The sequence below is a fragment of the Rhinolophus sinicus genome, chromosome 16 (assembly GCF_057876585.1).
Source record: "Rhinolophus sinicus isolate RSI-liver-muscle chromosome 16, RSI-T2T, whole genome shotgun sequence".
Classification (NCBI taxonomy): domain Eukaryota; kingdom Metazoa; phylum Chordata; class Mammalia; order Chiroptera; family Rhinolophidae; genus Rhinolophus; species Rhinolophus sinicus.
Window position 1 is genome coordinate 99,154,310 of NC_142516.1, and position 25,773 is coordinate 99,180,082.

Here is a 25,773-nt window from a genome sequence, read left to right on the forward strand (position 1 = left end):
TGCAAGAAAAGTTTTTGAAAATTTCAGAGGATCCTTATTCTAATCATGCATTTGGACCACTATCAATAGTTTCTGTACATAAGAGAAGAGTCACTGTCTAGATTTTGTCATTCTACTTTGTTTTCCCTTGAGGCATTTTAAATGCTTGAAACCCAAGGAACTATCCTGGATAACAGCAATCTAAGATTTTCTGTAGCATTTTTCCCCTAACTTCTTTCTCCCCCAGGCACAAACACAAACATCTCTTATGTTCTTACTGCCTAATAAAGCTTTCCCGGGATTCTAAAACAAAGTTCCAACTTTCTCATGCTCTCCAGTAACTTACTTTCTTTTGATTTAAATCATTTTATTCTTTTAATTCTATGGGGAAAAACATTTATTTTAAATTGATACTGCCATACTTAAGAATAAGTCCAAAGAAGCGATAAATATTTTAGATATGTTCAGTCACTCCTGCTTTAATTTTCCTACAAATTTTATCATATTATAGAAATAATTGTAAAAATTTTACTTCCTCATATATTTGTCTTAAAAAATTTTAGGAATATTATTTTGCACTAAACATAAAGGATGTCAGATATGGGTTTTTCTAAATAATGTCAGGATTTTAAGTGTAATAATTATCCAAAGATTAGTCCATGTTTATATCCTAAAATAATGGCCTTTTACATGTTCCAAAAACAAATTGAACATCTGGTTTCAAAGTAATTGAGGTTGGAGAAAATCATACAGCTAATAAAACTTTTATTAATATTAAACTAAACTTGGAAAATATTCAAATTATTCTAAAATACATTGTAATTTTATGTACACTAAATACATTTTTGCCAGTTTAAAGTTATGAACTAATTGTAAGGATGCCGATTTTAATTAACTTCAACTTTGTTTATATATATATATACATATATATATATATATATATATATATATATGTATATATATATATATATATTCATTTCTGTTCTATATTGCAACTTGTAAAGAGTCTTAGCATCGTTTGAAAATCTAATTGCCATAATTGCCTTTAATAGCTAGAATGCTATTGACACCCCCTCCCCAGACCCTAAAAATGATTAATTCCTGTATCTGAGAAAAAGGAAAGCAGCCCCTGACCTCTGGAAAGTGGCCTGACCCTTACAAGGAGGCCTCGGTATTGTTGGGAGCTGGCCTGGAGCTCACAGCTAGGCCATGGTGTTCTCCTTTTGGACACAGCCTCACAGAACACCAACATCAGAAACGGTCACGTGATGATGATGTGACATAAAAGACAGCTTTATAATTTTTCCTAAGCACAGACAAAAACAAGGTCACTCTGAATGCCACCTAAATACCAGACATCCTCTCTACTGGCTGATGAGTGACTGCTACTTCTTTGCCAATTACAGTTATAGCCTAGATCTAGTCCTCCCTCCCTCTGGATAAGATTTATTTAGACACCCAATCACAGAATTATCCCTGCTTCCTAACAGAGCTCAATCCAGAGTAAGGCCCTGCTTCCTTCCTTGAACCCTCCCCAAAGTCATTTAACCAAAGCCCTAATCTCACAGAAAGTCCTTCCGACACCCTGTTACTAAGCAGCCCATGGTACCAACGTCTCCATCATTGCAACGAGCAATAAACCCAGTTTTTTCAACTACAGATGTGTTCCTGGTGGTCTTTGGCAGGAGGGTATCTGACATAGCCATAGCCCCAAATTATGAATATTGAACTAGTAGTTAAGTAAAAATGTAAAAGACCTTTCTTTGTAAACTGTAAAGTTCTATTAAAAAGTTGGTGTGTTATTATTAAGATTTCTAGGCATGGAATTTTGTTCTCAGTAAATTCATCCAAACCCACAAGTATTTTTTTAACATTCTGCTTTTAAAATATATTTGATGAATAGTTCCCTTTCAAATACAAAACATATGTATTTCTTACTCTCGGTTTACCATCTCAACTGACTAAAGATCCTATGGCTCTAAAGAGAAGTTCATTCTTTTAAAGATTCTTTTCGTTATGCTTTGGGAACTGATCTTTGTTCTGGTTCAGATTTTCAATTAGCATTTAAATTAATGGCAAGTAATTTAAAAATAGTTATGGATCAATATTTCTTAAGCATTATATTTCCAATTCTAAAACATAAATAACCTTTTTGTTTCTGTAATTGCTGCTTCAGGTGGTAGCATGTTAAACTATGGTGGCATCAGTAAGGGCAGGAGGTTTTGTCCCATCCACTTGATTAACTATCTTTTTATATGCATCACTGTACTTGTATGTGTGCTGAGGACATTATATAATTTACCTTTCTATTGTTACAGTAATAATTAGAATGAATATATCTACATTCAGTCCCCAACTCACTACACTAAGCAAAATTAGGAGGTTACATGTGTACCAAGTTATCTTCTAGAACAAACCTGCTAGATCCCCACCTCTCTGGCATCTAGAGATGCTGCCCTTTTACAACTATTTTTATTTGGAAAGGGGTTGAGATTTTCACATAGCCATATTTTCCCCATGGAAGGTCTGCTGATTTATGATTGTGCCTTAGGTAAACATTTTAATATCAGATCCCTAAAATCATGAGGTTCCTCCAAAAGGGATTAAAGCGTAGTCCCCTCTCTCTCTTGCTGTAGTTGATTACCTCTGCATTCTCTCTGTGACTGGTTTGCTCCCTGAAGGCTACAGCAAAAAGACTCACTGCTCCTTAAACATGCTGTGGAATTGGAAGTTGTAATTGGAGATTTCCAAAGGACAAGGGTAAAAATGACACACTATTAATGCTGAGTATTTTATGAAGTGTCTTTCTTAAAGAAGGACCAGTTTCAAGCCCTTTTATAAACCCCCAGAAAAATACCAATTCAGTTGAACGAGATTGGAGTAAAATCAAAAGGAAGCGCAGTCTCCTTTCAAAAACACAGAAACGTAGAGAAAATGTGTTCTCTGTTAAAAGTTTACAGAATTTCACTTAAATTCGTAATATATTTCAGTAAATCAGCGTGTATGGTTTTCATAATGGGGTTTCGTGATTTTTTTCAAATTTTCCAATTTGTTTGGCTATGTTAAATTACTTTTTAAGAGAAAGAGGCAGTTCGCCATTTTTAATGTTTTTGACCACTCTTCGTCTCCAAATGCCAGAACCCTCTATTAAACCAGAAATCACTAGCCTTCTGTGTTTAGAATGACGAGTTTTTTAAGGTTTATTTAGCAAGGCCCAATGATGTATAAGAAGACACTTTGCTTCTAATGTGAATCACGTCACCTTCTTTCTCACCTCGCCCCAAATCAAGAGTAAACCTGGATTTGTCCAGGAGGGAAAGATGAAGACTCCAAAGGAGTCCTGGCGGTGTAAGGGTTAAGGGAGCGGTTGGAAGCGGCCCTAGCGACGGGGGATCTCGAGGAGGGCGCGGGAGGCAGGGGCGCCGCGGAGCGCGCGCACAGACCCTCCAATAAACACAAAGGAGGGCCTGGGGAATAGAAACCCAAATCCACTTGTAATCGTACAAGAGATTCGGGCATAATTACTTGAGCAACCTAGATTAAGATTGATGAGCCTTTAAAGTGGCGCTTCAGATCGACCGCCTCGCCCTTTGGAAAGAAAAACCTCGTGGAGCCGAGGTGGACCCCGGCTCCGCTGGCTCCGCGGCGGAAGCTGCCGGCCCAGGCCCCGGCCGGGCCCCCGTGCGGGCTCCAGGGGGCGAGAAAGCAGTAAAATAAACGAACGGGCTTCGCGTCCGTCTGACCAGGCGGTCGCGCTCGGGGGTGTCTGTAGGCTGACAAACAGTTTGCTTTACATCCACCCCTTCAAGCGCGACGGAAGCCGGCCGAGTCCTCTCTGTGCCTCGGGCCGCGGAACGGCCGGCTTCGTGCAGGCGCTCGCGGCTTGCGTGTGCGCTTTTCCCAGGGAACGCGGCCGCCTCCACAGTCCCCGCGCCCCGCCGCTGGGCCTGCTCGTGGCGGCCGTGGCCTTGGCCTTGCGAGCCGCTCTCCGGGAGAAGCGGCGGCGGCGGGCCCGGGCCTGAGCGTCCACAGGGGACCCACCTATTTATCGCCTCTCTCCTATCGTGACTCGTTGGACTAAATGCATTTGTGGGGGAATGGAAGGGAATGTAATGAGCCCTTGCTACAGAAGAATGGATGTTATTTCTGATTTCTATGTGGTCTTTTAAATCCAGCATAGCCAAGAACGCCTTCCCTTCGGGGAATCTTAAAGGGGCAGTTAAGTGGCTCCCCTTTGAATTAATATTCTAATATGTGGAATATGTAATTTTCAACTTTAACTCAGGTTGAGGGAATTTGAAGTAAGCACCTTAGTAGACACTTTCTAAAAATCTTTTTTACTGCATCTTAATTCCTCTAGTTTCAAAACTTGGGAAGTAGAACTTTTCGGACGCTTTCCTGAGAATCGTTTTGTTCGGATGTCTTACAGCCATCACTTTTGACTGATTCTCAGTGAGAAAATCACTACTAGGATTTCCGTTCTTTTCTACGTAAGAAATGTATTTAAGGTCCGTGTGTGCGCGTATATGTGTACGTGGCGCGCCTCGGGACGCCGATATTAATCTCCCTGCAATATGCAAACCCGCTGGTACAGTGGGATTTATATATTTCGGTCCTCTCCCGCTTCACACCCTCCCGCTCATCCTTGGGGAGCGCTGCTGCCGAGTGACCGGCTTTACGCGAAGGCTGGTTCCTGGGGGCAGTGCTGGCTGCCTAGGGTCTCTCGGAAAGCCGGGGTGCTCAAAGGAGAACCCGGGCCTTATGGAGTCCGTTCTGTGCTTGTAAGTTGGTTAATGGCAGCGCCTCACCAACCATTTAGGATTTCTAGGAGGAAGTTGCGACTCGCTTGCTAAGGGTCACTTATTCAGACCCCGATCTCTTGGGTTTTTATAGAACTATTTATCTGTAGTCTCGTTGTAAGGTAATGTGTAAAAGCGAAGCAGACCTTATTTCACATGAAAGGACCTTGCCGCATGAGATAGGCACCATTTTTTAGTGCACCTTTAAAAATAAAAACCCGTGGTACCCTTCGGGGAGGGAGCCGGAGAGGGTCACAGGGACTCGGCCTGATCTGGAGCCCTTGTCTTTCAGGCCCAGTGGTTCTCAGCACGCCTGCCCAGCTCATCGCTCCCGTGGTGGTGGCCAAAGGGACTCTCTCCATCACCACGACAGAAATCTACTTCGAAGTAGATGAGGATGATCCTGCCTTCAAGAAGATCGACACGAAAGTGAGTTAAAGTGATTCCGTGTACAGTACTGGTGGCTTTGTGGTAGGAAGTGGTTTTCAGTTTTGCTTGGTTTTAAATGACAGTGGGGGAGGGGAGCAGATTCCCAGCTTCTCATAGAAAATAAAATGAATGAAATAACACATGCTCTATTTTATGGGACTGAAGACTATATTAACGATTTTAAAACCTGTATTACCAGTGCAAGCACATTTTAACAGTCTCTCCGTGAGTGCCTTTGTGTGCATTTGGGCAGATTTGGCATTTAAGCCAATTGCTCCCGTCCCTCCCTCGGGTACAGCATCTCAGGCTCTCTGGGACAACTAGGAAGGGCCTTAAGAAATGTCTAATTAATATCACTTTGGAGTTCCAAAAGTGTAGATTGCAATGTGACTTATTATTCACTGAATAGTTATAAGGAAACTGAAGGGAGGGGAGAAACCATTTAGATATAAATTCATCTCCATTATTACATCCATTTTTCATCTCCTGAAATAACAATGGGTTTTACATGTGAATTTGGGTTTTACATGTGAATCTGATTCTCCCAGGAGCTTTGACTTAAAATGTGCAGATATAGTGTATACTAGCACTCTCATGTTCAAAGTTTGTATTCTTCTGTGGGTATAATGCCAGCAAATACATACTTGGATGATTTGAAATCCATAAATATTTATTTGTTTAATATATCTTGCAGATTTTAAAACTTGAGTATTAGGATGCCTCTACACCTCTGAACTTTCTTCTGAAATCAATTTTATTGTTGTTTTAACTTCCGTGTTGCTGTGCAATTTGTAAACTTTTTTTCTGAGCTTAAGAATTCAAGAGCATAAGTGTCATGCTAGATATTCAAGAATCATTTAACAAAGATGTTCATTTAAAGTAGTTTTTAGAGACAATTGATCTAAAATAGAGACAAATGCTCCTATAGATCCAGAACTTTAGTCTTTATATTTTTATATAGAAATAAAGCATTATAAAATGCTATTTGTAGAATAGCAATTGAAATTCTAAAATTTACTCCCACCTGAATTAACTAACAACCTTAAGGCCATAGGTGATTAGTCCTTCCCGCACTTGTTGACTATTAAAACACTGTGGAAGATAGTTACAGGACTTCTTTCGCTTCTAGCTCCAAAAGAATTAAATTTTACCAATGAGTCTGAATGTAGCGTCTTTGACTTTAAATAATTTAAAGTTTGTCTTCATGCTTTTGTCATTCATTAGCTTGCCTTTATGAAGTGAAAAGGAATTTTGGATTTCTGATTGATTCATTCAGCTAATGTTGCACACTGCATAAAAATAACGGTTGACATAAAGTGGTCAGAAATTATCTTCATTTATTAACAGTTTTCATATAAAAATTGCAAAATTTTCATTATGAATTTGTTAAGTTCATTTTCTCCGAGTTAGTCTGATTTTTAACTCAGTAATCTTAACTTGCATGACATTTTTCCCTCATATTATCAAAATGCTACAGAAATACTAACCCAGAAGAGCAAGCTTTCATGGATAAATTTAAATTGTGTCTATTGTGGAAAGAAATAGTTTTATAAATAAGTTAGAAACTGAGAGCAGATCATTGTCTTCTATAGCTATACAAAAAGAGCTTTTCTCCAACATTGTAAGGTTTTATTTTTAATGATTTCATTAACATCTTTTTTAAAATGTTTGAAATATTCAAGTGGATTCTATTTTCAAAGTGAAGCATGACATCTTTTCAGAGAAAAACAATTTAAAGTGAGACACAACAACTTTTATTTTACCTCATTTATTAGCTTCTAATTAAATAAAAACCAGCAACAGAAATTAAAATCTAAATCACAAAAGTAATTATCCAGTGTATTTCAAGTGCATTTTTCAAATATATAATTCAGATATTCAAGCGTTATTATATAAGCTGAATTCAAATTTCTTTGAATATATTTAAATAACATTTCAAGTATATTTATGGAATGTTAGAAATAGAACAAGCAATATATTTGAAACAAAATGTAAACTTTTTAAAGTTCAGACACTTTCAAAGACAGATAAAAGTACCAGGAGGAAATCTACCTTTCAATGGTATCTTTGTTAGTGGAAAACCTCTGGATGTATCCAAAAGGGCAATTTAACTTCTGGTCACCAAATCACAAAACACCAGCATTCACACTTCAAAGACAATGTGAGATCACAATATTTGTTACAAATCAAAATATACATTACACTTTCCTTCGGTTGGCATATCCAAATCGTGTTTACTCACAGACAGATGCACCTAAATCACCAGGATTGCTATAATCCTTTGATAATTAGGAGAGTGTTCCCTGTCGTCTTGCATTACAGCCGGGTTGTTTTCCGGGTATCATTGTGTACTTTTCAAGGGAGATATGAAATCCTTTGTAAAGATATCTTCTAATACTTGTGGGTCTGGGTTTTCCTTTATCCGCTCCCCCCCACTTTTTTTTCTCTCCTCGGAGGGGTGGGTGAGATGATGCCTAAACATTGTGTTAGTATTCCTTTTTAAGGAAGAGATTGTACTGTCAAGTGGGGTATTAGGTAGGAATCGAACAGGAAGTGTACGCGTAACTAGGTGAGAAGAGGAATCACATTTCGGCTGTTGATTCAATTGCCCTCTAAAGTTTTTCCAAACTTTTCGGGTTGGTCAGGATCTCTCTTGCCAGCCGCCACGTTTGTTTGGCAGCGTTCTCCAGCGCCGAGTGAGGTTTGCCTTGAAACAGATCTAAGTTGGGTAAGAAGTAGTGAGGACACCGCCGGCACTGCAGGCAGGAGATAAGTTGCAGCAAAATGCCGTTGAGCCGATCACCCAGGCACGACTCGTCCCAGTCCGACTCTCGGGGATGCTTTTCACACTCGTAGGAAACCAGAGTCTTCATGTGGTAATTGTTCAGGGGCTGGCCCGGCAGCTCCAGGTGGCGGTCCCGTAAGGTTTTGAGGATGGAGAGGCATTTCTTTCTGCAGCCCCCCATCTGCAGTCTGTTCTCCGCTTCCGCGAACTGCAGCACCCAGGCGTCGCTTTCGGCCGAGCTCTGCTTGCCGGCCAGGGAGTGGCACTCCTTGGACAAGAGATTGAACCCTTCCGCTTTGACCTCCGCCACCCGGTTGGGTCCCGGCCAGGGGATGTGGGGAAGTGGCCAGTGGGCAGCACTCCTCGGCCAGATCCCGGTGCATTTAAACGCCGGGGTGATCTGCACCACGTACCGATCCCGGATCCGCAGTTTCACTTCGCTGGTGTCTGCCACCATCTTTACCACATCCCTGTAGCTACATTTGTCCACCGCTTGAGCCACCAGCGTCTGAAACCTAGACCGGATTTTGCGCGCCGAGAGGTAGCCGGAGGCGGTAATGAATTCCACCCAGAGGGACATGCTCCTCTTGCGCCCGTCGCTCAACTTCAGCACCGCGCAGCCGGGCAGCGAGCCGTCGTCCACAAAGTTGAACACCCCCATTTGGTTAAGGTAAAGCACCACCTCAAATTCCGTGGGGGAGATGACCTCGAGGCCCTCGTAGCGGTTGTCCATCTCGTTGAGGGAGCTGATGAAGCGGGGCTCCTGCACTTCCACCTCTTTAAGCACGTCGGACACGACTTTGCAGACTTCCCGGATAGTTTTGGCAATGGCAGCTTTCCTGGCTTGGCATTTTTCGTTGTAGTATTTGTTCAGATGGTAGACCAGCTTGGCCTGGGCCGCAATCATGTTGGGGCAGAGATCCGGATTGTACACCGGAGTCTCGCAGTAGGCTGTGGGATCCAATGCGGCTGCTAGAGCTGGAGCCAACTTCGTGCAGAAACGGCCCGGCGCTCGCAGCGTCTCCGAACCGGTCCCGACGCGCCGCCGCGGGGGTCCTAGCGGCCGCGGTCCCCTCCTAAAGTCTTGGCGCCCAGCCGGTCTTAAAGTGAAACACTGCTCTCCCCCCTCTCTCTGCCTCTCTTCCTCTTTTAAAGAATCCTGGTGGGAGAGAAACGCGTGGAGAGATCACCTTCTCAGTTATAAAAACAAAAGTTGCGCTGAGACCCAGCAAAGCTCTTCCAGGAGTCAAAATAATCTACCCTTTCCGTGTTTATTTACGCTTTCCCGGAATCAGTGTGTGTGCAGGACTGTTAATCAGATGGAGGAGAAGTGTGCTGAGTGTGTGTCGGGGTGAGTGTGCGTGTGTATTTGTCAGAAGAAGCTGCTGTCGGTTTGTCTCAGAGCCCAGATGCACTCGTGTGGAAATTATAAAGGCAGGGCCAGGCAGGCTGGCGGCCAATCGCCACTGGGCTCGTCACGACAGCCTCCTTCAGCTCCAGCTCGGCTAATTAATCCCCCTCATGGATATAGGCACACGAACTAAAGGTAGGAGGCTGCTGCCGGCAGAAAACCACCCAGGCCACCTAGACAGTTTTGGAAATCAAGAGGAATCTCTCAGCTTTGGTATTACTTGAAGCATATTGACGCTTTGAAAAGACTTGGCAAAGTGGTTCTCTTTGGTGCTGAAAAACCCTGCTTGTCTTTTTACCGCCGAAATGCAAATACAGGTGTATTAATGGTCATCCATCAATTAGTGAACTAGAAGGGTGTTTTCTAAAACAAAAGTCACTAACTTGTATTTAGAGAAAGATCGTTAATGTCTGTTAATCCTCGAGGTCTTTGAAAATGCAGGTTGAAAGTTTGCTCTTTCATGTATATGGAAGTTGGCTTTAGATGGAATAATACCTGTGTAATTTTCTGGATGTTCCTATACATTAGAATGATTTTTTTTTTCAGTGTTATGTGATGTTTTACCTCTGTGTGTTCCTCATTTGCAGTTCTTGAAAGGAATCTGAAAATGATTGCTGAGTGTGTTAGATGTTGAGTACCCCAGTTTAAGTTAAGATGCTTAAAAACTGTTTAGTATACCCCTCCCCCACCGCAGCCCTCTTTTGTACTTGGGTAAACTTGCCCCACGTTGCACATAGGACACTGAGTTTTGTATGCACTGACAGAAATATTTGAAAAATCAATTATCTCTGTGGTGGAGACATTATTTTAATGTGCATTCACAGTGAGTTCTATTTTAATATGTGAAATTCAAGAGCGATCATAGAGATGAGACCTACTGGCAGATAACGGTCCTGAAAATGTGCAGGTTTGGGTTTCTGGCTTGCTTACAGATGTAAAATTAAGGATATATTTCCCTTCACTTAAGTGTCCTTAGTGGTGACCTGACAGTAGACTTCTAATTTTGTGCTATTGCATGTGATTTGATTAAGGGAACATGGTTAAAATTTTTAAAAGGAAATTAATTTGTAGTCATCAGGGGTTTAAATTTAAATATCATTTTTGGAAACATTTGAAAGAAATCAACATTTCTAAATTTGGAGCCTTGAAATAGGAGGGGGAAATGGATTTATATAGGACATTTTCTTTCTGGTGTTACCAATTGTATCCTTAATGTACAGGAAAGGAGAGAAATGCTACTTAGGAGTTCTGTAGTCGTTTTAAAACCTTGGCAGATTTTTAATCTCCTACCTTTAATTCAGATGCCGTCTCTTTCAAATTAAGAACATTTCCAGCAAAATCCTCCAACTCCTGAGAACAGGTTTGTAAGCACTTTCTTTCAGAGCCACTTTTAACAAGATCTTGTTCAGGGCTCCCACATTTTGCTGGAGCTTTTGGGGGGAATGGGAGCGCACAGGTACAGCATCACAGAGCCACCTATTACTCACGCTCTCCTTATCCAATTGTGATTGATTCCGATTTGGCTTAAAATGGTACGTTCGATTTGGGGCTCACGGCAGTCATGTGCTCTGTTCCCCAAGAACCTTCCATTACCTTAGCCGTGACTGGGAACACCGGAACAGACCCACCCCACTTTGCGGGAATTGGCGGGTGAACGCACTGCTACCTTTTGGCAGTTGGAAGAGGAGGGAAAGCAGAGCCAGAGAACTCGCGGCCACTAAGGCAAAGATGTGCCTTAGTCTCTGGAGAAAAGCCACCTCTGCCCCGCAACCAACGCAGGTCCCCGTGGATTTCCCTGTGGTCCCCAATGTCCCGCTGCTTCGCACTCCTGGACCATCTTTCTTTCCTGTCTCTGATCACTGTCCCAGAGGCTTTTTTTCCCCCCCACCGGCGAGCAGGTTATTTTAAAACCTTACTTGGTGTCCCCAGTTTCTCCACGTCTGCTGCAGTGCACGGTCTCTGCCCACCTATCCCTCAGCCCCGGCCGCCTCCGAGAGGTCTCCGGTGAGAGGGCGCCTTATGGCCGCGGGCCGCGGGGTTCAGGGCAGAGTTGCTTGGCCGAGATTTCACCCCTCTATTTCCCGGGCCACCTGCAAATACCCTTGGTTGTCGAGGACGTGAGGCAGCCTGCGACGTGGAGGCCCCGGGGCCATTGGGGGACCGAGGCGCAGCGGTCCGGGCGGGTGTGATGCGAAGGACGCGAGGGGCTCCCGCCGGCCTCGCCGGAGCCAGGCGCGCAGGTGGCGCATCTTCGGGGCTCACTGTGCTGCTTAATTGGGTTAAAGCGAAGCTAAACACGGAAGCACTTTGTGCAAACTAATTGGTGTAACCCGGGCCTTTTCACTAACGATTTGCACTTTGAAGAAGAAAAATGGATGGTGAGAAAGGACTAAGAAGCTCGTTAGTTCTCGAGTGTTCCAGGCAAGTGAAGTCATTCCGTTTCAAGGACACCAGGACAGTGTTTTCCGAGCTGCCTCCTTCAGCACCCTTCACCCAGGGAGCTGGCGGTGATTTACATAGCATAGGATTCACCCACCCGCTGTTATCACTGCGGGTGAGCTGGGCGCCCTAGGATAATACTCCAGTGCTAGAGCTGCGTGTTGCTGCAACGCCGTCATTTTCTATTACACTGAACACGTGAAATGAATTGACTTTTGTACCTGAATCTTCCAGTGATCTCAGACACCTCTCCCTGTGGAAGGGAGAATTCAGCTATTCTGAGTGTGTTTTCTATCCCTTAATTCTTTTTTATTGAAATGACCTATGGAGAGGAACTTAGACAGTATATGTATTTGTATAATTCGGCCTTTTTAATGAAGGTTTTGGAGATAGATTTGTTTCATGGGAATAATTTAACTATTGTACAGTAAAAAGAATTGAAATATCATTTGACTTATTAAGCTAGTTATTTCAAATGATTACATAATCCAGGGAGCTAGCTTAAAATCAATTGATTTACCTATTTGAAAAGTTTATGAAACAACTCAAATGTCACCAGATTTACTTATATTATCTTACTATAAATATAATCTTAGTAGTTAGTACTAGAATAAAAGCTTGTGTGTGTCCCATGCTTTAGGATATAAACGTTAATTGTTTTAGTGGAACACTGTGCAGGCATCTTTGACATGAGCTAATAATAGGATGGTAATTGAAGAAAACTAACTTAATTGAAGGAAAAAAACACAAGAATCTAATGATTTAATGATAGTTTGAGATGCTTACATTTGAATGGTATTTTGGATAGTGAGGTATAACTAACTTGACTTTTTCATTTCAATGACTTAGTTTACTGGGCAGCCCTGATTTAAAAGATACCATTTAGGAAAAAAATCCAAAAAAGTCATAAGCACACCATTATTATAAATTTGAGTACTATTGGTGAATATAAAACAATTTAATACTGTGGTCCTTAACACTTGGAAGGGTTCAAAATGACAATGGCGAAATAATGTTTCCTAAAGTGCTCTTTCCTAGGAAACATGGGATAAACAAAGTAAGGCATAAATAGTCGCCTTATTAGGTTTAAAGAAAAAGTCTATTGTGTTGAGAATGTAGGAATGCAAGGTTTTTGTGTTTTAAAAACACCTACTTTAAATAACATGTTCATAAATTTCAACAATTGTGACCTTTCATCTGGAAAAATGTGCCTGTTAGAGGACATGCACACGTTACATGCGCACAAAGCTAGTGTTTTGTGTTTTTTCATTATCGCTGGCTGCTATTCTGTTCACGAGTATTCGTGAATTTAAAGTTTTATTTTTTTAATATGTGCTTATTACACTGGGGAGATAAAAAGAATATGAAGTCGAGTTTATTGAATTATTTATCCCTACTGCTGGAGTGGCTTTGAAGGCTCATTGTAAGCATCTGATTTCTACCCCCCTCTTCTTTTTTTAAATGCACCCAGGCTATTTCATCTGTTTCATTCTGCCAGACACAATATATTTCTTTTTTTTTTACACTAGAGAAATTAAAGACAGATATTTGTGCAGGGTTTTCTTTATGTGTCACATTAAATAAAGTAAAATAGAGGGAGTTTTTCCGGTAATCTAATTTGATGGCACCTATACCTTTCTTCCTGTTGTGACTCCTGGTACAAATAAGAACATTTGAAACAAAGTAGCTTGAGAGCTTCAAAAGTTTCAATGATTTCTTAAAACAATTATTTCATATTTTAATATCAGGTTTATGACAAAGTGAAACCCAGAGAGATCACTTTTTGCACATTTTAGACCCTATTTTATTTCTTCAAATTAAAATCCTGATAATTGCGGTTAATTTTTAAAAATTTATTCTTCACTTGAATGATGAAGGCTGTTGCCTCAGTTTTCCTCATCCCCATAGTACAGGACCATATAGTCACATTTGTAGTGGAGAGTACTTTTATTTTTCCTACAATGTTGCTTAGTAAACTTGTTCTTGGTGCTAATAAATGTTGAAAAGGAAGTACCTTTGAGATTAAAGCTGGAAGTTGAAAGTGTACTTGACGAGAATTATCACCACTGCTACATTTGCAGAGCTGAGGTGATTCTGGATAACTGTTAAAACCACTTTGCATCTGTAAAGTGGATCAGAGAGGATCATCACTGAAAACATTTTCTTATTGCTCAAAATAAATGTGATCGAACCCTTTCCAAACATTTAAGGATATCGGGGCTAGTCATTCATTTATTGAGTATTATGAAGGAAGTGTTGATTCCAATATTCCAGTCTCTCATAGACCTTTAAGGTCTAATCAACTTGATTTTTTCATTTCATTTATTTAGTTTGCTAGATAGTCTTGATGTAAAAGTTACCATTTAGAAAAAAAATCCAAAAAAGTCACAAGCACACAATTATTATAAATTTGAGTGCTATTGATGAATATAAAACAATTAAATACCGTGGTCCTTAACACTTGGAAGCCTTCAAAATGGCAATGGCAAAATAATGTTCCTGAAGTGTTATATTCTAGGAAACATGGGATAAACAAAGTAAGGCACAAAGACAGAAAGTCACTGTTACCTTTATAAGTTACAAAATTTAAACGCATGTTGTTAGGTTTCAGCTTACATTTTTTACTGGGATATTATAGACATATTCTGACAAGATAAATGGGTTCATGTGATTCTTTCCTATATGAAAATATTTACACTAGGTATTCCTTAACCCATACCGCACACGGAATTACCGACGTTTGCATATAGTATGACTACTTCCCTGGCACTCTTAGTACACTAGAGATTTTTTGCACTTATAGAAAACAATGGAATCAGATGTGATTAGTGTCTGTTAATCTGTACATCTGTAGTGGGTCCTCCAGGACTGCATAGCTCTCATTACTGTCCCATACTGTATGCGATTAAGCCACTGAAAATATTCATCATGACCTTGAGACTAAAGTATGGTATGTAATCAACTCCTAGAGATGCATGTCCAAAATTAAATAACCTTTCCTATTTCTAATTTACAGCTTTGCTGCTTATTTTTTAATGAACAAAGCAGTTCCTCTAAACTAGGATTTACCTTTTTAATGATCAGTTACTGGAGTAATAATTTAAAAGGATAATTACATTAAATAAAAAAGTATTTATCACGTACCTTACATGCAATAAATGATGTATAGAAAAAGAAAATTAGTTTATAAATACGAATTTCCTTTATAGCTTTACATATGGATATAGAGATTACAACTCTGAGAAGACGCCACCTAAAAATATTTCATTTCCATTTATGTATGATTATTTTTACTATTCTAATAAATATTTTATTATAACAATGTGCACTATTTCTTGAAAGCACAATTTGTCAAAAATATCAAGTCAAAAAAGTGCTAAGACATAGTTAATACTTTTAAATCTACATCTATTTAATCATTTCATTTAAACATCTAGACCAACTGAAAAGCATGAAGAGACAGTCTGTAAGTCAGAGTGTTTCTAATACCATTGAAATAAAAAAATAGATCATTTTTAAAATTTTCATGTTAAATCATTTTTTATTATATTAAGTCAGGTTTATTGATGTATAATTTGCATACAGTAGTACTGTATAGACCGTCATATAACATTAGTCTGACACAGACATAGAACATTTCCGTTGCCACAAAAAAATTTCCTCATGCCCCTGTATTTTTTTTTAATTTGTAAATTTTATGACTAATTTATAAATGGGTCTTTTAGTTTTATATCAAGAAAACTGTGGACTATAAACGTCTTTATGTATTCCCCCCGGTATTTATTATTTTATTATGCTTCTAATTTAAAACCAGTTTTAATCAGAGCAACACTGAAGTAGAGGTATAATATAAAATATTTCAGATATACGTGCAATAGGCTTACATTTGGGTTTTACATAAAGGTTGTTTAATTTTAACATATGTGACATTGATACTTGGCAAAAGATTCGTTTTTCAAAGAACTGCTAATATTTGTTATGATAGTGTGAATGTATGTATCAGACTTGTGAATATAGTTTACAGTTTGCACATCAAAATATGTATTAAGAAATGGGTTCCTTATATAAGTTACCAACATTTGAGGCACATTCGTAACAATACTAGCTTTATGTCACTAGAGAAATAAATCTCGTCTCAATATTTAAATTACATTTTACCTCTACATTTTGAGTAAATTAACCCTTCCTTTGAGTGTTGGGGGACAAGGCCAACGAGTTTATATTAATTAATATATATGCCTTCTTGTAACGTATGCCTCTAATCCTCATTTTGTATAAATCTACATTGTCATTTAAATTTAGATGGTTATAAATAACTCCAAATAAAGAATTCTTAAATCGTAGGAGCGTAAGCATTGATTAGGATATTTTGCCTTGCTATAACTTGGAATGGTTCAGCTAATCTTCTGTTTCTTCCCCTAAGATATAAAATTATTTAAATGCTTTCTGTTTTATATCTTTATTTGGCAATTACAATAGAAATTTTAATGTTAGGCATGCTTACAGGCCTATTAAGAAAGAAGTTACTGCTTTCTTAATAATCTTAAACCATTTTTAGGACGTATGTTCTTTTTATGGTTTGCAAAATAGCCCGTGTATGCAGGCTGTACACACACACACACACACACACACACACACACACACACAACCCCAGTGTTTCAGATAGTAAAAGATTGAATTGACCTCTATACATTTTTTATGTTAACCTGTTAAAAGGAAACAGCTACTAAATATAGGATTCTTGTTGCCACCAGGATATAATATCACATCTGCGAGATTGTTTCATAATAACCCTTAGAGTTTTCAATAATACTTGAAGAGATTGCAGCTAAATGGATTTTTCAAATTATAACTGGAATTTCAACAGTATCTATCCAGTCACATGTACTATGACCATTCTGAATCTCACAAACTTTTAATTGTGAAATTGAGGTTTTAACATCGCTAACCATTCTGTCCATATAAATAAAAATATATTGCTCCATCATTCACATACATAATGTGCAAGCCTATACATAAAACACCTTCACTTATTTCAAATTGCTTTCTACTTTTTTGCAACAGGCTGAGATGAATTTTTTTGCAACCTCAACCTATATTTTGTAAGCAAATCACATTAACTCACTGGGGCAAAAAGAAAAATGTGGGTTTTTTTTTTTGGGGGGGGGGTTGGCGTTTTTGGGTTTTTTGGTTGTTGTTGTTTTCTTCCACTAGCAAATTCAGTTCTTCATTTGTTTTGCTCTCCACGCTGCATTAGCACAGTTTTCCCATGTGTGCATCTGCCAGTGTACAATTTAGCCACGGGCATCTGTAGGCCTTGTGGTGATCAGTATTGCAGGCAAAAGCCATATGTGTTTAAATAAAAAAAAAAAAATCTCTTTATTTCATTTGCTGTTTTAACTGGATGGATAACTTTTGTGCCTCAAGACAGAAGAAGAAAAAATACAGAAATAATTAATTGCCTCTATTCTTGAGGCAGCTTCATTTCCCCCTCCAATATGGAATGCTTGTCAGCTTTCCTGATAAATGACTGCATGTATTTGCATAGATTTTACATTAACACAAAAATTAGTTTTATTTGTGGAAAACTAGTTTACATAATAATATAAAACCTAGTGTTATTGATTATGTTTCCAAACATCGATGATTTTTAAAGGGATTGTAGCATTCCTATTTTGCAAAGATCTGATCAGCCTATTTCTTAATTTAAACTTTCTTTTGCTTTATATAGTTTGGCATTAACAAGACAAACATATACATAACATTTTAAAGTTTTAAATATTCTTCTCTAAATATGTTAACCACAGCTATTTCAGACCCACGGTTAGTAGCACTCATGTCTTTAAAAGATTCTGCTATTAAACTTTTGGCATGCAATATTTTTAAATACTCATTATCAACTATATATACCTCAGAGAGTTGGAGTATTGCATCTCTGTGAATGACTTAAATTTCATATTCATGTTATCAAAAGGATGGACACTATATTGGGTGTGCTCATTCCTAGGATGTCATGCACTGTTTACAACCAAATTTAAAATATGTTTGAGAACTATTCTTTTCCATCTTCAATCTGTTGTCTTGAATATACTTAATCAATTGATCACCTTAATCCAGCCTTGAAAAAAAAAAAAAAGACTGCTGGAGCAATAGGGGTGCTGAAAACAATTTTCCCTCTCTAAGTGGCAGGCAGTAGAGGTTTATTCATACTGTAATCTGGCATCTTGTTGTCTAGAGGCAACCTGCTAATGATGTGCTATCATTGTATTATCCATGTTATGGAAAATTCAAATGTGTTCACTGCTGTTTGTTACATCACGAATCTTTTCATAAAATATGCTTGATCCTCAAGAAACCTCCTATACTTCATGGCAACCTAAACCAAGAGTGTCGCTGCCACTTCTTGATTCTGGGACACCCTGGGTGCCAGCTGTCACAGCTCAGCTAATGATGACAAATGCCCCTCTCTATGCAGATTGCAGAGCTCACAGGCTGCTGTGAAAGGCAACCAGATTACCTTTCTTCAGATAGTAACTTAACCTTTTACACTCTTGTCAAAGCGAAATGATCAGCTTTGATAGTTTCAATATCTGTATCTTTAAAAACAAAAATCTGACAATATCAAATAACACTTATTTTTTAATTTCCAAACTTTTGTATAGTTTACAATGCTTAATTAAGCCTTGAATGCTGTAATATCCTCAAATGAGAAACTCTAGGTAAGATATACTTCACAACCACACTGGAGTGTGTATTTGAACTCTGCATATAACTCAGGTAGTATGAATTATTGAGAAAATTCTCCACATTGTTTAGGCCAGAAAATAGACTGGTGACATTTTGGCGGGAAATGTATTCTGTCCTCCTCTTCCACTGAATAGTAAAACCTCTATTCTCCTGCTGTGTGATAGGCCCAGACTTCCAAATAAATGGTTATGTTATTTCTTTAACACTCGGTGGATTAGTCCAAAAGACTTAGAGAACAATTATTGCTGATAATTGTTTTCTCTATTTTCAAACTTGAGCTTTTGTTTTAGGTTGTTAATTTGTTCTATAGAAATTTGTTGTATTATGATGCATACACCTACATGGATTATTCAAAATACTAATGAATACCATTAACCATAATGTAATGCAGGGGGATAAATTGCATATTAAATGAGGTAATAATTTACAATTGCAACATTTTTAATTTACAAAATACTTTTATATTCATTAATACACTTAATACCTAAAATAACTTTTTGAGTTAAAAGAAATGGGTGATAAAGAATGAGGACCACTAATAATGAGTATTTCATCTCTTTTAATCTTCACAACAAACAATCATTCCCACTTACAAGTAAAGAGACTGAGGTTTAGAACGGATGATTGTCTTAACAAGGGTCACACCAGGAATGGCAGAACTAGGTCTGTCTGACTGAGGCTGCTCTTAACACTACGATATCTAGACCATATGTTGTGGAGGTATATATGGGTATGTATGTAGGCATGAATGCATGTGTGAGTGTCCGTCTGTACCCAGAAATAATAAGTAAGTATTATTCTGAAAAGAAACTACAGGTTTACATTTACATTAAGAATAGATTGTATGATGAATTATAAAGACTAAGTTCTTTATAGAATGCATTTAATTAAGTAAATATTGAGACCCTTTTATGTTATTAATTTTATTTTATGACAATGTATTGATCAGAAATACACATTTAAATATTATTTAATGAACATCAAATTGGACTAATTTACCTAAAGAACCACTTCATTGAATCACCTAAGACTAATGGGATATAACTTTATAAAAATGATGAAGAGAAACAATTACTTCAGCAATTACTTGAGTAAAGTATGTATGCACTTTTCTTTTATACATATAGTTTTACTCTGTGACATCAATGAGTTATACAGTCGACAATATTATACATCTTTTAGTTCAAGACACATTGAAAACACTCTTTTATCGTGAATTTAAATGCAATCATTACCAAGAAAGCTATGTGAATACCAGTTGTTTTTATTCCTTGCTAAAATTTTCTTTGGTACAGATACTATACGATATAAGGTCTTTTTCTTAATGCTACATCTAATTGTGTTACAAATGCTCTACTTTTATGTATTTTAATTATAGAAATCTACTTATAATTAATAATCAGTACTAATGGTTAGTAAGTTGTAAGTATACCATTGTGTATAAAAATTATATAGAATTTACAGTGAACATTTTATTAAAATGTATCATGTAATTAGTGCTGGGAGGGACAAACTAATTCTTTTTTATTAAACTTATTGGAGTGACATTGGTTAGTAAAATTACATAGGTTTCAAGTGTACATTTCTATAATACATCACCATATATTTGATCCCCTTTTCCCTCTTCTGCCAGCCCCCCTCCTCCCTTACCCTCTGGTGACCACTAAACCGTTGTCTGTATCTACTTAGGAACAAACTAATTCTACTTCATAAGTCAGACATTTTCTATTAGGGCAGGAGGAGAATATAATGCAACCCTCCTTGTTAACTGTCTGAATCTTGTCTGGAACATTACTAAGGAATGGTCATCATCCAACCTCTGTTTTTCCTCCATCGACGAGAAATTCATTATCCACTCAGATAGCTACTTGCACTTACACACAGTTCTAATTGTTAGAAAGCTCGTCCTCTTATTGAACCAAAGTCTTTCTTTTTGAAACTTTCACCTTTTGGTGCCTCTTTTTCCTTCTACGTAGTCTTAGCCTTTTAACAAAAATAAGTCATTTAAATTCAGTATTTCAGATATCATATACTCTGGGCTTTCAGCCATTTCACCGACAGCATATTTTAAGTCACCTCATCACTCGGGACTCATTCTCGTGCATCATTTTCTTCAGATGTGGGTCCTAGTGTCCAGTACTCCCAGAATGGATCCGCGAATGTAGAGTGGCGAGGCGTCTATTAAGTGAAACATGGTCATACTAGCTTTTGGGGGTACCTTCATAAACCTGTAGACAAATGCTAAGCTGTGTGTCCACAAATATCTTATTTGTTTAAAAGTGTGTTACTGGGGGGAAAAAAATGTGTTAGTGGGGTCCTAAGTACATGACTTTGTTTATCCAATTCATTTTGTCTTCCTACTTTTAGCTATTTTTTTCCCCATGGTTTGACTTGTAATAAATAACATTAGGTGTTATTGTTCTGAATACTAATTAACAGGCACAATAGTTCTTTTTTAAAATTTGTCATAGGATACATATAGAGCATCCATAGCAAAACAGAATTTAACTAAAATGAATTTACTGCTTTTGTTCAGCCTGTGTATCTAAAGAGGCTAATTCCCTTAATAAGATCTCTGGATAGATTAAATTCACTAAATATTCACAACCTTTCTATAGTTCTTGCCACACACTTGAAATACTAGCTTTTCGAGGCTTAACTAATAAGCCCCATTTGGTATGAAGAATATACTTTTTATACAGGTATTTTGACATATTTATCAATTTTGCTTTGTCAACATTTCTTTTGCCTACAAATGGAATCTACAAGTTTCCCATATGCTGAAACAATACACAGAAACACTAATAAACTTTTAATGGAAATAAAGGTTTGTATAAAGTCTTATAATATTTTTGGAATACTTTTCATACTGATTCATTAATATTTCTACTTTTTGATAACATTCATTTCTAAATAATTTGGCAGAAGCAGAGGTAAATGCTTTTTTAAAGTGATATAGTTAATCAGTTGAAGTCAGTGTGGAAACTTTTTATTAAGTTAAATTAGTTTCATCAATCAGAGCCCATTCAGCTGTATTATTTTCTTCAAAGTAATGCCTAGAACTGAATATACAGGAACACAGAATTACTGAATGTAGGGTAAAGACACCCCCATTAAACAATGAATATACTGCTGGAAAATCTTATTCCGAAGACTGTGTAGTAAAAGGTGATGAATATTAAATAATTGATAAAATGCAAAATGCATTTCTTATATTTCACTATGAGTTATGAATAAGAAACCATGTTTATTAATTTTTTGTGACCGTGTTATTTATTTTAAAACCTTAAATTTCTGTAAGTGTAGGCGCATGTTTTCATTTGGCCAAGGTTTTTTTTTTTTTTTTTTCCTAAATGAGGATATTTCTTTAACACTTTATTTACGATTGCTGTGACATCTAGGTAATAAAACACAAAGACAGTCTGCCTCGGATTTGGCTTTCTTGTAGTTTGTGTCTTGAATGGAGAATAAGGAAGTCCAGGGCTTTTACAAAAGAAACGTTCTCAAGTGCAGGGCTGCTCCATCTGTTTCATCTGGTGGCTTATGCAATAAGAGGTGTTATCACATGAATCTAAATGCACAAGCCGTTGTTTTATGAACTCTGTCTGTGCTTTGAGGAGTTTATAAGTTGCCTCCTCTATTGTGTGTCAGTCCCAGCTGACCCAAGTGCATTCTGCTGAGCATATTTGGGGATAATTAGATCTAATGAAGCCTGGAACACAGCTAATTCTCTAAATGATTTATCCTTACGGTCTTGCTCATTCCTAAGAATTCTCCAAATCATAATCTATGACACTTATTTTTTTCCTAGCACTGTGCTGATGCAGCTACTCTCTGTTTGTTTGATGGGCATTAAAAATAAGTTAGGTATGTGACATGCTGAGAAATATATTTCAAAGTAAAAGTTTATATTATTTGTTAGTCCCCTGGGTTGAAGGGAATGGCAGTTCTTTGCCATCTTTCGTTTTTGTTTCTATCTCACAATGTTTATGGTACTTGCAAATAGATAATGGGATAGAGAGCATCAAGTGATAAGAGCCTCTTAAAAAATGTACTACTGGGAAATAAAACGCACAAGTAAAATATTTCAAATTATTAATGGAAGATTCCTATTTATGAATTAGGTTTTCTAAAGCAATCAGATTTTTTTAAGTCCTTATGAATAGCCTCCATGTTTCAAAGCTGTTTCATCACTATGGCTTCACTGTACCAGCCGTGCTAGGAATGACATTTCTCCACATGCCCTCACCAAGTAGTCAGTGATTCAGTGGCCTGTAACACTTTAAATCCCATCAACTTGCTTTCCTTTCCTGATATAACTGTTTCAGTGAGTGGCACTTTGGTTGTGCAGGTTAAGATCTGGTAGCTTACTGAGGGCATACTACAATGAGGACAGACAGAGTTGCCAACCTAAGAAGGCTATAACTTTATTAAAGCCTTGTACTCAGTAAATAAGATACCAAAGTCTCTTCAGCTAGGGAATTTTTGTAACCTATATCCTACTTGGTCTCCTGTTGTCTAGAAACTATAGCAGAATTCATTAAGCATTGTGACTTTTACCTATTGATCCCAACATTTATTATTCACCATACTCTAGAACCCAGATAATAAATACCTTGAGGGTAAACACCACTTTATTAGATGCATTGAAATACCGAAGAAAATAGTGTAGGTCACCAACTCCACTGCCTTCACACTGACCTCGGAACCAGATGGAGAGCCTTGATTCTCGTTGCAAGATACTTAACGCTGCCTCTGACAAGTTCTGACCAACTGTACACCCTAACCTAACACATTGCTCTCCTCTTCCTCTTATTTTACCCGTTGCATGAAAGTCAGCTAAGTACTCAAATAACATGTCTTAGAACCTTGAAGGAAAAAGTTGGAGGTCATTATTGCTTGGGCTTCAAGAACATGTTTTTTGTTGTTGTTGTTTTTAATTTTCACATCTTTAAAGGTGACAAAGAATGAGCTGATAAAATTAGTTAATACCGAGTTCTTATTATATGTCAGGCATTGTGCCAGGTAATTCATCTGTCTTATGGCACCTTCCTCCCTTCAACACCATGAGGTAGATACTGCTGCTGTCGTTTCCTTGTGAAGACACTGAAACACAGAGAAGTAAAGGAACTGCTCCAAGCTGACAAAGCTAGGAGTTTGCAGTTGAGATTCTTCAGCCAGCCCTTCTGAATCCAGACTCCAGAACCCACTTTCTTAGTCATAACACTAAACTTACCCTGTTTGTTTTCCTACCTGTAAAATAGGGATAATAATATCTACAGCACAGGATTAGCGCATGTATTAAATGAATTAACACATATAAAAATCTTAGACTTTTTTTCTAAGCTGGTATTACCCAAGTTCATACAGTAGCTGCAGAACCAGGATGCAAATCCAACTTTTCTGTCTCTACCACCCTGAGCTTATCTAGCAGGGTGTAGGTGAATATTTATTGAATGAATAAGTAAGTATCTATCCTGTACTTCCCAATAGAAGAACTTATTAATTTTGCTGGTTGTTTTAATAGTATAGAGCAGATACTCAGTGGTGAACGAATGCATACTTTCCAAGAAAACACATTAATGAGTTCCAAATTTACATCCAGCCAAGACCTCTCCCCTCAACTTCAAACTCATTTATCCAGCTGTCTCCCCGACGTCTTCTCACGTATGTAATATGCATAGCAAGCATAACGTATCTAAACTGAGGGCCTGCTCTTCAACCAACCCAAGCCTGCTCCGCCTGCAGTGGCAACTTCGTTTTCCCAGTTGCTTAGCCCAACAACTTGGCTGTCATGCTTGACGCCGCATTTGTTTTCATACCCGACATCCAGCTCATCAGCAAACCCTCCAGAATCTCACGCCTCTCACCGACTTTACAGCTTCAGCCCTGGCGCGGTCACCGCCGTCTCTTAGCTATACTCTTAGTTACCCAGGGGCCCTGGCTTCCTCCCTTACCCCGTCCCTGTTGTGCCCTTACACTCTTTTTGACACAGCAGCCAGAAGGATTTGCTAAAAATAAAAGAAAGATCATGCCACCCTGAAGTTCAGAACTGCCTGTTGGCTTTGCATCTCAGAATAAAAGTCTAAATCCATAAGGTGATGTATTAGTCCTACAATCAACACCTTCCCACCCTATTTCCCCCCTAACCCTTCTGACAGCGCCTACTACTGTCACTGTTGATTTGTCTTCACCGAGCACATTGGCACTGACTCACAGTGGGGTCTGTGCATGTGCTGATTTCTCTGTGTGCAACTCTCTGCTGGTAATAGCCGATGACTTTCCCCTTACACCCATCAGGTGTTTACCCCATCGGAAATTGCAGTACATCCCACCAGACTCTCTCTATCCCCTTCTCTGCCCTCCTTTTTCTCCCTGCAACGTATCACTAATATGTTTTTACTTATTTATCATGATCAATGTCTGTCTCCCCCAATTTAAATGTAGGCTGTCAATGAGAGCAAGGATTTTATCTTTTCATTGCTATATACCCAGACTCTAAAATAGTGCCTGGTTTATAATAATAATAAATATCTGTTTAAAGGAAGGAAGGAAGGAAAGAAAGAAAGGAAAGATAAGGAAAGGGAAGGAGGAAAAATGATAGGAAAACAGGAAGAAAGAAAGGGAAGTCATCAGTTAATGCTGCTGAATATTATGTTTGTAATAATGCTACTGTAACTGCACTTAAAGATCATTTTAACCTCTTAATTCACAAAGCATCATGGCCTCTTGACAATGTTGATCTCTTTTCTAAAATGTTATTCTCTTGACCAAAATATTAGCTATTGAACACGTATTCTATGCAAGACCCCATGCAAAAACTTTAAATATGCAGCAGGTGATTAAGTGGGATTTTTCTTATGGCCCCAGATTTGGCATCTGGAGACCAGAGCTGAGAGCAGAGAAGCATACATTATCTTGTCTTCTAAAGAGCTGAAGACAATTGACACTGGACAATGGACCTTACAATCCTGTAGAGAGACACTAGGTTAACAAATAAATATATAAGCAAGTAAAACATATTAGCATGTCAGGTGGTGGTAAGTGCTCTGAGAGGTAGGTATTACTATGTCATTTTTTGAGAAAATAAAAGTGAAGCCAGAGCTGGGACTTAGACTCATTTTTTTGTGATTTCAACATCCATGCAGTTAACATTAATCCATGTTATTATGTTCTACTCACTA

At 38.2% G+C, this 25,773-nt stretch overlaps 2 protein-coding genes across 9 annotated transcripts in view; one reads left to right on the top strand and one right to left on the bottom strand.

The window, feature by feature from the left end:
* Positions 1-25,773, top strand: part of NBEA (neurobeachin) — a 662,791-nt gene that overhangs the window by 453,898 nt on the left and 183,120 nt on the right. For 7 of the 8 annotated variants that reach the window (XM_019736455.3, XM_074330023.2, XM_074330024.2 and 4 more), the window contains one exon: positions 5,071-5,207. In XM_019736455.3, coding sequence (XP_019592014.2) covers positions 5,071-5,207 — 137 coding nt within the window. Of the gene's footprint in view, positions 1-3,366; positions 4,470-5,070; positions 5,208-25,773 lie in introns of those variants that run through there. The other variant, XM_074330028.2, reaches the window with a different exon arrangement.
* MAB21L1 (mab-21 like 1) lies at positions 6,528-9,458 on the bottom strand. The gene has a single exon (XM_019736466.3). The coding sequence runs from the start codon at positions 8,897-8,899 to the stop codon at positions 7,820-7,822; it is 1,080 nt and encodes a 359-aa protein (XP_019592025.1). The 5' UTR covers positions 8,900-9,458; the 3' UTR covers positions 6,528-7,819.